The following is an 11,956-nucleotide window of genomic DNA, read 5'->3' on the forward strand; positions in this document are numbered from 1 at the left end:
GGTGAGCAGGACAGGTCCTGCTGTAGCAAAGCAACCCCAAACCATGACACTTCCACCTCTCTGCTTCACAGTTGGCATGAGGTTCTTTTTCTGGAAGGTTGTATTTCGTTTAAGCCAAATTTGTCTCCCTGGTAAACTTGAGTCTAGCTTCATGTGTTTCTTAGAGAACAAATGTTTCTTCTTGCACACCTCCCATCAAAGTAAAAGCAGTACAGCATCTTTCTGATTTTGCAGACATGCACTTTCACATCAACAGTAACAAGAACCTGCTGTAGGTCCTGTGGAGACATTTTAGGTTTAGCATCTTACCGTCTTCTCTCAGGGTTAACTTGCTTGGACAGCCAGACCTGGGCATGTTGGCAGTTATTTTGAGTGTCCTCCACTTGTGGACTGTTTTCTGCACCGTGAAATTGCTGATTTCATATTTCTTTAAGACCTCTTTAAATCTGGGCTGCACGGTGGTGCAGTTGGTAGCAGTGTTGCCTTGCAGCAAGGAGGTCCTGGGTTCAATTCCCAGCCAGTGGTCTTTCTGCATGGAGTTTGCATGTTCTCCCCATGCATGCGTGGGTTCTAACCCGGTACTCCGGCTTCCTCCCACAGTTCAAAGAGATGCCTGTTAGGTTAACTGGTCTCTCTGAATTGCCCTTAGGTGTATGAATGAGTGTGTGCATGGTTGTTTGTGTGTTGCCCTGCCCAGGGTGTACCCTGCCTCTCGCCCGTAGACTGCTGGAGACAGGCACCACCTTCCCAGCGACCCACTATGGAATAAGCGGTAGAAAATGACTGACCTCTTTAAACCCCTTACAAACACAAGCTGCTATGATCATCTTTCTGAAAACAAAACGTCTTTTAAAATCTGAAAACCTTAAATTATGGATAGACTATTAACTCTAACAGGTATTCTACATAAACATAATTCACAACTGAAATGGTTTTGTACAAATAATTTTATTTTCATTCAAGTCTCATTTGTACATTTTATCCAACTGTATGTAATTGATGTGATTTCTTGGCTTTCTTGTCATCCATCAGTTTGAGTTTCAGTTGTTTAATCTTTTTATGCACAATTGCTTTCCTGTTCATTCTTGTTTTATCTCTTAAAGATGTTCCTTTTAGATGTTCAGTTCCTCATTTAAATGCAAAAATCTCCCTAAATGTTTATAAATGATTGTAAATACATATTTCCAGTTTTATTTGACAGTACTGAGAAACATGATGCTACTTGGTCAGTTTTATGGGTTTTTTGGTTGATGCATGAAATACTTGTTTATGGTATTCACAGTTTTTCTCTCTGTGTTTTCCTGTGTTCTCTGCTCAGATCTCCTGTGTGGAACAACATCGGGACCAGTCTGACGTTCCATATTCCAGATAGACAAACAAAGGGCGTAGTCAAAGTTTGCGTTCTCCTTACAGACGGAAGCTGCCACAGCAACTTTGCAATCATGTATCAGTCATCCCCAATCTGCACTGATATTGTACCAAGCAGCAGCTGGAGAAGGTATTTAAACCTTTTTTTTGCCAGAAATATACATTCACCATTTCCAGTAGCTGCAGAGCACCAGGCCCTGAGATTAGAGATATTGTGAAATGTGATAATAAAATATTAACATTTGCCCAAAACCAAAGGTCGACCTGTCGGCCAATTAAAATGTCACTCATCCTAATATTCTGTTGGACCTCCTTAAACCTGATAAAGCACACATACAGTACCCTCTACCATCACTTTCATTAAACAAATTTATACTTGTTTATTTGTTATTAATGGAGCTTGTGTTGTAGAAATTGAAAGCAGTGTCAGGTCTACTACATCATTTTACACCTGAAAAACCTGATGTGTGTTATATTAATTTCTCAGCTGATCTCATGTTTGGGCAGGAAATGTTACTGACTCTGATCTAACAAACTGAATGAATCCCAGGCCTGCCTCTACAGACATGTACCTGAGGCTCTAGGGGTGGTGCTTCAGTTCATTTACTGTTAGCTGTAGACATTAGCCAGAGACTATTAATTATGCTCTCTGTTTTTTAGGCTGAATATAAATAAGTGGGTTTCTAAAATTGAGTCAGGAGTTTGAAATGTTTTCCTTTTGTGTGGAAATACATTTTATTATGGAAAAATATGGTTGAATTTTGTTAATGTTGACTTTTTATATTTTACCAAACATTTAACTGATCCACAGCCACAAAATGGATTGAAGGTTTTATATATAGAGAGAGAAGCCTGCACACTTGATTGTTTCCAGCCAACATGGATCTTACATTTACCTCATGGTGTGGCTTGTCACATCTGTGCACCTGAAACCTCTCTCTGCACCTATACAGTATATCTATAAATGTGTTTGCCTCATTGCTGTTTAGATGTTTGACCTAATAAACATTAAAGTATTGACATGATGAAAAGATTCTAAGTAATGGCTGTGAAGATCAAGTCTGTGGGCTTCTCTCTATTCATATTGCAAACTCTTCAACCCTGCTTCTTGATCTGAAATTAAATGAGCGTAACTGTTTTCCTTGATTCAGGGTTTTTAGGCCACAGTTTTTCCTTTAAGACAATAGCTCACACCTATCCTGTTTGATTTTATTAACGCATTGTCCACTTCTCAAACCTTTGCTATTTTGCAATCTTACATAATAATGTAATTTTTCATAAAAAATGTAAACCCACTTTTTGGTTGGACCCCAACTAACGGCATAATTATACAAAAATGTGTTCAGGCAAACAGCTCAGTAACCATTACATGTAAAAACAGAGTGATCTGCTGAGGAAGGGCAAACACTTCCTGAACAACCCATTTTCACTGTGACACGACTTCCCTTTTAAATGCAATGACTTTGAATGTTTTACTATTACTGTGCTGTTTCAGGAACATAATGAGGTGCTTTAGTTTAAATACAGACAAAATACTAATACTAGAATCAGCAGTGGTACTTTTCTTCTCAATAGACAAGACAGTTATGACTGTTTCTCTCATCCTGGTTACTGTCATTCAATATCTAGTAATATAATCCACTACAGATTTTATAAACCTGAAAGGTGAAAAACTTTTTCTCAGCTATTTATTGTTTGAAATGTTAATCAAGAAGAGGAAACTTTTTTTTTGCTGAATGTGTGGCACCATTTGCCTTTATTTGACAGTTGTCAGGCAGGAAACAGGGACAAGAGAAGAAGAGGAAGACATGCAATAAATTGCCTAGTCTAATAGGGCTGCTGCATTTAGAACTGGCTATTTGTTGCCTCAGCTCTTCTGTTTCTAAGTAGAAGTTTTACAAGCCACATGCAGAGCTAAATACTGCCTTAGGTGCGGCATTATAAAAAAATAAATAGAACCCATCCGACAACATAAAACTGACTAAAAGAGCTAAACAAAAACAGCACATTGTGTCCTGATCACAGCTTTTCAGTAAAAAAAAAAAAATCATAGATAATCAAACTTGGTGTGATGGTTTGGGGCTTGCCTTGCTGCTTTAGAACCTGGCGAGTTCTGCCTCCTACCAGACAATCCTGAAGGAGAATGCAAGGGCAGTAGGTTATACAACAGGGCAGTGAAGGACACAAGCAAGGCCACACCTGAAGGGCTCAAAAAATGAACCAAAACGTTTCTGTAGTGGCCTATTCAAAGTCTGGACCTAAATCTGACTAAGATACAGTGGTTTGGCTTTAAACATGCTGTTCATGCTCAGAAATCCTCCAATGCAGCTGAATTAAAAAAATTGAGCAAAGAGCCGAAGGGAAGGATTTCTCGCTGGCGATGTGAAAGACTAATTTTTAGTTATAAACGCTTGACTTTAGTTGTTTCTCAACCAGTTATTAGGTTTAGATTGTAGTTACTGGTTCACATATGAACGGGTTGGATTGGATAGTTTTTCTTCCCTTTATAAATAAATTCATTATCCATAAAATGCATTTTGATTTCACTCAGGTCATCTTTGATGTTATGAAAATTAGTTTAAAAACCTTAAAACACTTAGATGTGAAAAAAGCAGGAAGAGAACACATTTGTAAGGGGACAAATACTTTCACAGCACTATAGACTACATTAGGAAGAACCATATTTGGTATGATTTCAAAAAACAAGTTAGGAAAAGTCTCTCTCTTTGTCGTCTCCTCCTACTGCTCCTCTGTGTCCTGTAGTGGGAAGAGGAAGGTCACTCTTATTGGGACACACCTGGATTTGGTGGACAGTGTCACACACATCAACGCCCCACAGGAAGTCATACTTCCCAGGAACCGCAGCTCTCAGGTAACTCTGCAGACAGCAACATATTAGCATACAGTGAACGTCACCATGCTACCTAAAGGACAACAATGTTTGGTGGCGATAGATACAGTGATACAGAAAGCTCATAGAGTGTCACAATAACTGCAGTAAATCTTTGCTGCTTAACATGGCATATGTTTTTATTTGTTGCAGAATCTCATCTATGAAACACCTGCAGCCAAAAACACAGATTTTTCCAGCAGCGTCGTGTTTCTAAAAGTAGCCAATCAAACGTTAACCTGCCGTACAGAAATAGCTTACTATCCTGACCCAGAGTTTACCAGCTTCACAGCCGTGAGGGAAGGAGAGGATGTCCACATCGTTGTTCAAGTAAGGCTGTTTCTGTTGTTCACACAAACATGTAGATATCAGGTTATTAAAAGGTGAAACTGTTTTTTGTTATTTCAGAAAAAGGTAGATAACCTGGAGATGAAAACAGCTGAGTTGAAAGTTGTTGGCATTCAGAATGAAAAGGAATATCCCTGCATCATAAAATCCAAAGAAATCAGCAACAAGACAGAAACGTTTATCTGTGAGATCGAGGGATTGCATAACGCGGACTTTGAAGAAGTTAAGGTACATCCTAAAGTCATACTACACCAAAGTTAACAACCTGAAGTTCAATAATTATGCCCCCACTATCAGTTTTTCACATTACTTGGTTAAGAAGAACCCAAACACATGACTGAACAGGTAGATGGAAGCACATAAAGAAACTAAATTAACTTTTATTTTGTATGAAACAAAACCTACATCAGACAATCAGACAGATAACCTGAGGAAATACAACATGATGTTTTAAAACTGGGTGAAAAAGACCTCTCCCCAACCCCTGTCCATCTTTGTTAAATCATGAATTAAAGGGGATATATCACAGAGTGCAGTTTTACTAACCCCACCCATACTAACTGATCTGTATAATCAAGGATTAGAGATCATAAAAGGCAGCACATCAATCTGTCAGTCAGGAGGTCACAGTAGAACCCAGAACAACATCTAAAGCTCTGCAGACCTCAGCTAAGGTCAGTTTTCATGATTCAAAAATAAGAAGAGACTAGACATCCCAGGGAGGGTTCTAAGTCCAAAGCCACTGCTGACCAAAAAGAACAAGACTAAAAATATTCTGTGGACTGATGCGACAAAAGTTGAACTCGTACTCGTCGTCTTCCGCTTATCCGGGACCGGGTCGCGGGGGCAGCAGACTCAGCAGAGAAACCCAGACGTCCCTCTCTCCAGACACCTCCTCCAGCTCCTCCAGGGGGAGCCCAAGGCGTTCCCAGGCCAGCCGAGAGACATAGTCCCTCCAGCGTGTCCTGGGCCTCCTCTCGGTTGGACGTGCCTGGAACACCTCCCGAGGAAGGCGTCCAGGAGGCATCCGGTATAGATGCCCGAGCCACCTCAACTGGCTCCTCTCGATGTGGAGGAGCAGCGGCTCTACTCCGAGCCCCACCCGGATGGCCGAGCTCCTCAACCTATCTCTAAGGGATTGCCCGGCCACCCCACGGAGGAAGCTCATTTCAACCTCTTGTATCCGTGATCTCGTTCTTTTGGTCATGACCCAAAGTTCATGGCCATAGGTGAAGGTAGGAACGTAGACCGACCGGTAAATTGAGAGCTTTGCTTTTCGGCTCAGCTCTCTCTTCACCACAACGGACCGGCACAGCGCCCCCATTACTGTGGCAGCCGCACCGATCCGTCTGTCGATCTCCCGCTCCATTCTTCCCTCACTCGTTAACAAGACCCCGAGATACTTAAACTCCTCCACTTGAGGCAGGAACTCCCCTCCAACCTGAAGAGGACAAGCCACCCTTTTCCGGTCGAGTACCATGGCCTCGGACCTGGAGGAGCTGATCTTCATCCCAGCCACTTCACACTCGGCTGCGAACCGCCCCAGCGCATGCTGTAGGTCTTGGCTAGAGGGGGCCAGCAGGACCACGTCATCCGCAAAAAGAAGAGACGAAATCCACTGGTCCCCAAACCAGACCACCTCCAGCCCCTGGCTGCGCCTAAAAATCATAAAAGTTATGAACAGGACCGGTGACAAAGGACAGCCCTGCCGGAGTCCAAAATGCACTGGGAACGGGTCCGACTTAGTGCCGGCAATGCGGACCAAACACCTGCTCCGCTCGTACAGGGACCGGATGGCCCCTAATAAAGGGCCCCCAATTCCATACTCCTGGAGCACCCCCCACAGGGCATCACGAGGGACACAGTCAAATGCCTTCTCCAAGTCCACAAAACACATGTGGACCGGTTGGGCAAACTCCCATGAATCCTCGAGTACCCTATAGAGGGTATAGAGCTGGTCCAATGTTCCACGGCCGGGACGAAAACCACACTGCTCCTCCTGAAGCCGAGGTTCGAATATCGGTCGGACTCTCCTCTCCAATACCCTGGCGTAGGCCTTACCAGGGAGGCTGAGGAGTGTGATCCCCCTGTAGTTGGAACACACCTCCAGTCCCCCTTCTTATGTAGGGGGACCACCACTCCAGTCTGCCAGTCCAGAGGCACTGTCCCCGACCGCCACGCAATGTTGAAGAGGTGTGTCAACCATGACAGCCCTACAACATCCAGAGACTTGAGGTACTCAGGGCGGATCTCATCCACCCCCGAAGCCCTGCCACCGTGGAGCTTTTTAACCACCTCGGTGACTTCAGCCTGGGTGATGAAAGAGTCCAACCCCGAGTCCCCAGCCTCTGTTTCCACCACGGAATGCGTGATGGCAGGATTGAGGAGATCCTCGAAGTACTCCTTCCACCGCCCGATAATGTCCTCAGTCGAGGTCAGCAGCTCCCCACCCCCACTGTAAACAGTGTTGGTGAAGCACTGCTTCCCCCTCCTGAGGCGCCGGACGGTTTGCCAGAATTGCTTCGAGGCCAACCGGTAGTCCTTCTCCATGTTGAACTTTTCCAGATATCTACTTCCCATTACATCTGACAAACGAAGCTTTCTAGAAAAAGAACACCCTACCTGGAGTCAAACATGTTGGTTGTAGACTGATGGTCTGGATCAGGTTTGCTACATCAGGACCTGAAAACATGATTGAACTATGAATTTTACTCTCTAGCAGGAAATCCCAAAGGAGAAAGTCTGTCAATCATTTTGTGATAATGAGCTCATGTGCATCTGGGTTACACAGCAGGACAATGATCCAGAGCTCACCAGCACGTCCTCCTCTAATGGTCTCAGAAAAAACAATATGAAAGATTTTGAGTAGCGTAGTCAAAGTTTGCACTTAAAGCTGAATTAAGTATGCTAAGTTGGTCAAGGCAGATGGTTGCTCACATTGAGCCAGATGGTTCTGCTGGAGCTTTCTTCCTGTTAAAGGGGAGCTTTTTTTTCTTGGATAAAATTGTCATTTGAAACCTACAAAAACACCAGATCAGATTCTCCCAGAACCAAACCCAAAACCATTATGTTGTAAGTATATCTCTGTAGTATTCATACAACATGTTTCCCATATCTGTCTTATAGCTCAAGACAGCTCTTTATGTTTTATGTGAAGGATGTTTTAGAAAGAGTTTTGGTTTGATGACATTGTGTTTTAAATTAGTGGCAGCATCAAACCCATCTAAAGATGTAGCACCTTTTTGTCCTACTCACTATTGTGGTTACTGTCTGTTACAGGTCAGTTACGGAGGTACGTCTGTAACACTGAACAAGTCATCTTCACTATCCGTTTTAATTCTACTTGTCATTCTCCTGATTCCCATCATCATTATTGGTAAGTGCACCATGTTGTAGGTCTCTACCTGCACCAATAATAAAAGCAGGACACATTTCTACAAATGGATCGTTTCTGATGATATGTTCATTTCTTTTCAGCGGTGCTTGTTTTCTACAGAAGATGGAAGACAGAAGCAGCTCACTATTAAGATGAACAGGTTAATGGAAGACCTGGAGCTCGACATTAGGAATGACATTAGACAAGGTGGGTCCCACCTTCTCATAATCTATCATTAGGCTGTTCCAAGGATGGATAAAACTAAGAGCAAATCCCCAATAAACTGTGTTATTACAACGTGTACAAATCAGCTTTTTATTCTCTAATACCTGCTGCATACCGCAGGGCTTAATATAAATGAATCTGGTCCTTAATACATCCTAAACCCAGGTACATGAAATTAAAATTATTCATACGCCAGACGGATTTAGGTTGAAAATAATCTTTTGATTTAACCAACATGTTTGAAGAGGCCTTATTAGAGTACTGAATTGTGTCTGATTGAGAATCTGGAGAAGGAGCTGAAGACTGAAGCGTTTGAAGGCTTTAGTTCCACTAAAGATTGTTCCACTGAATGTGGAGAAGGCTTGAACAATTTTTGACACAGTTTGTAATAAAATGTACATGAAAACAGATCAGATTCAGAATTGTTGATTACTTTTGATATCTTTTGAGCAATGCCCATCTCATTTCCTATCAGAAACAAACTTCTTGGTAGCAAGGCTGAATTCCTCAAACTGGAAATGTTTTGTAATTGGCTTAAATCTTCTTTTTCAAAATGGAATTTCAGCTGGATTCTGTAACCTTCCCTCTTCCTTGTGAAAGTCAAGCTGTCATTACAAAGACATTTTAAACAATGTCAACTTTGCATTAAAGTGTCATAATTTACCGAATGACACTTAATAAAACAGTCATAAACGTTCATAAAGATTCCTTCATGTTCATGACAGGTGTTATGTCAGTCTTATGCACACCCCTTTAAATAAAGTGTTACCGTTTTATCTTTTCCTCTGATTACAGCTCAAGTCTTATTAATTAGTTCTGTCATTCCCTTCCAGATCGGTTATGGAAAAGCAACAAAACATCTGCAGACTTTGTCTTTATTACATAAAGTGCTTCTGATTCTATGGCTCTTGCTAATACACTGCGTTATTGCCGGCAAGTATTCTGAATGAGCATGGCTGATGTTGTGATGCACTGGTTGCTTTGCACCAATACTCAATAACTTTTTGTTTGCATTTCTGCAAGGATGGTAACATAATGAAGTCAATATACTTTTCTCCTAGTCATTGTGATAGAAATAATAATTAGTACATTTTTATTTGCTCCATCATATAAATCAAAGTCAATATTTCTACTTGTCCTTAAGTGCTGATGATTGTCTGTGGAAAAAAAGAGACTCAGGACTGAGACCAGCTATGATCATCTGACAGTTTCTGGAAGTAGAATTTCAATCAACAGTGGAATTTTCTTTTTTGTTTAAATGCAGATTTGTGTTTGAAAATGCCTGATGCTGAATGACGTTTCCATGGTTCTGTACCAAATTGAACTTAAATGTCATGATGAACTTCTCAAAACTCTCTCCGACCAGTACATACCTTTATATTAGTGTTTTTTTTTTCATAATGGTGGAATTTCCAAACTGTAAACTGAAAGTATTAAACTAGATTTGTACCTTTGCTGTTTACACCATTTTGTTGTTTTACTTTTTATATGTTCATCATTAACTGTACCAAACAACAATTTGCCAATCCTGGTGTTCTCTGGTAAATGTCAAGCGTCCTGCACGGTGTTGGGCTGTGAGCACCACCCTCATTTGTGAACGTTGGGCCCTCATACCATCCTCATGGAGTCGGTTTCTAACTGTTTGTGCAGACACATGCACATTTGTGGCCTGCTGGAGGTCATTTTGCTGGGCTCTGGCAGTGCTCCTCCTGTTCCTCCTTACACAAAGGCGGAGGTTGTGGTCCTGCTGCTGGGTTGTTGCCCTCCTACGACCTCCTCCACGTCTCCTGGTGTACTGGCCTGTCTCCTGGTAGCGCCTCCAGGTTCTGGACACTACACTGACAGACACAGCAAACCTTCTTGCCACAGCTGGCATTGATGTGCCATCCTGGATGAGCTGCACTACCTGAGCCACTTGTGTGGGTTGTAGAGTCCGTCTCATGCTACCACGAGTGTGAAAGCACCACCAACATTCAAAAGTGACCAAAACATCATCCAGAAAGCATAGGTACTGAGAAGTGGTCTGTGGTCCCCACCTGCAGAACCACTCCTTTATTGAGTGTCTTGATAATCACCAAAGATTTCCTCCTGTTGTCTTTTCCATTTGAACAACAAGATGTGAAATTAATTGTCAATCAGTGTTGCTTCCTAAGTGGACAGTTTGATTTCACAGAAGTTTGATTTACTTGGAGTTATATTGTGTTGTTTAAGTGTTCCCTTTATTTTACTTTGTGTGATATAAACACCATGAAGACTTAATTCTCAGATTCTTCAAGGTAATCCTTTTTGATTGAAATATGTTTGACTTTGAGTTGACTTATTTTTGTTAATAAATTCTTGTATTTTAAGAAATTGTGTGAATTCATTCCATGTGTGTGCAGAGTTTTGCGGTTCAGTAATGTCAGACCTCGATTCACCCTTTTCACAGTTTTTGCTATCCTAATACCACCGCCTTATCGGGCTGGTATTCACAGGACACTAAAACATCTAACAAGGGAAGTAACAAACACCTAAACAACAGAAGGAATCTAATAAACCTGAATGAACTGAATTAAAGCAAAAGAAAAACAGAACAGTGAAGAGAAAGAAAACAGAACTCAAAACACAGGCAGATTGTGACACAGAGAGTTCATTTTGACAGCATCAAGGAGCTGGTGGATACCTTTCTAGGCGGTGAAGAGAAGGACACACTGGAAACTCCCCAGCATACAATCAGGTCAAATATGGGAGGGTTTCAGTTAAAAAATCCAACATTCATGAAGAAGTCTAGGGTGGTGTATGACAACAGTTCCCTGACAGAAGAACAGTCCCATCCAGATGTTAGAACAAAAAGAAAAAAATTTAAAAATGTCATACTCTACAGATCTAGAGAAGGTTGATTTTGACCTGAGACTCAAGACACTCTTTTTTTTTGTTTAATTGAAGGCCCTAGTGGATGTAGAAAATACTTTTTTGTAAAATGTGTCTTGGAAAACTGTTCTCATGTGATGGACTGTGTGCCTGAAAATCTTGTGTTGATTTATACTTGTTTTCATTGTTTGTATGCTCAAGTGCAGAAGAAAAGTAAAAGTATAAAACTTGTAAAAGGATTGCCTTCTTCTTTTGAAGACAAATATTTGTTTCCTCCTGATCAAAGACATCTAGAGATGCAGGAGAACATCCTGATGAAGTCAAAAACCTGAGAGATAAACCACAGCTGAATATACTAGTCTGTCAAACCTTCCAGTCCGAGAAAAGGATCTCCTGCTGGAGAATTTTGAAGAGGCAACCATGGCTACTGAATCCTTGATTTGACACCTACCTGCTCAGACTGATTTAACACTCATTAAATAATTAGATGATCATACCAGAGGAGGCAAAACTGATTCTTTTTTCTTTTATTTGTATTTTGTATTCAAACGTACATTCAAGAAACGTGAATACAAGGAAAAAAGGTTTTTAATAATTCACATTCATACATAAATTAATAAATGCATAAAATGATAAAAACAATACTTGTAAAAACAAAGCAAGTTAATTGTCCTTAAGAGTAAAAAAACTGACATTCAGTAAAAGAAATGATGCGATGATAATAATAATGTTCAAAATCAAATAAATTAAATTGCAAAGAAAATGAAATAAAAAAATCTGTTTAAACGGCACTTTCAAAAAGAAAAGAAAAAATATATGAGAGATCACTTCTCTGTTGGACTGTAGCACTCTAAAACAGAGCAGAGTTGTTTGAGATGATAATTACCCTTCATGCTATA

At 41.0% G+C, this 11,956-nt stretch overlaps 1 protein-coding gene across 1 annotated transcript in view; it reads left to right on the forward strand.

Moving 5' to 3' along the window:
• The window catches only part of LOC124882649 (plexin-C1-like), a 21,522-nt gene extending 11,861 nt beyond the window's left edge, over positions 1–9,661 (forward strand). Inside the window, exons 11-17 of the mRNA XM_047389090.1 lie at positions 1,319–1,498; positions 4,132–4,240; positions 4,412–4,588; positions 4,667–4,834; positions 7,886–7,982; positions 8,084–8,189; positions 9,041–9,661. Of these exons, the coding sequence (XP_047245046.1) occupies positions 1,319–1,498; positions 4,132–4,240; positions 4,412–4,588; positions 4,667–4,834; positions 7,886–7,982; positions 8,084–8,133 (781 nt within the window). The 3' untranslated portion in view covers positions 8,134–8,189; positions 9,041–9,661. The remainder of the gene's footprint in view (positions 1–1,318; positions 1,499–4,131; positions 4,241–4,411; positions 4,589–4,666; positions 4,835–7,885; positions 7,983–8,083; positions 8,190–9,040) is intronic.
• The last annotated feature ends 2,295 nt before the right edge of the window (positions 9,662–11,956 follow it).

This window comes from Girardinichthys multiradiatus, chromosome 17 (genome assembly GCF_021462225.1).
Source record: "Girardinichthys multiradiatus isolate DD_20200921_A chromosome 17, DD_fGirMul_XY1, whole genome shotgun sequence".
Taxonomy (NCBI): Eukaryota; Metazoa; Chordata; class Actinopteri; order Cyprinodontiformes; family Goodeidae; genus Girardinichthys; species Girardinichthys multiradiatus.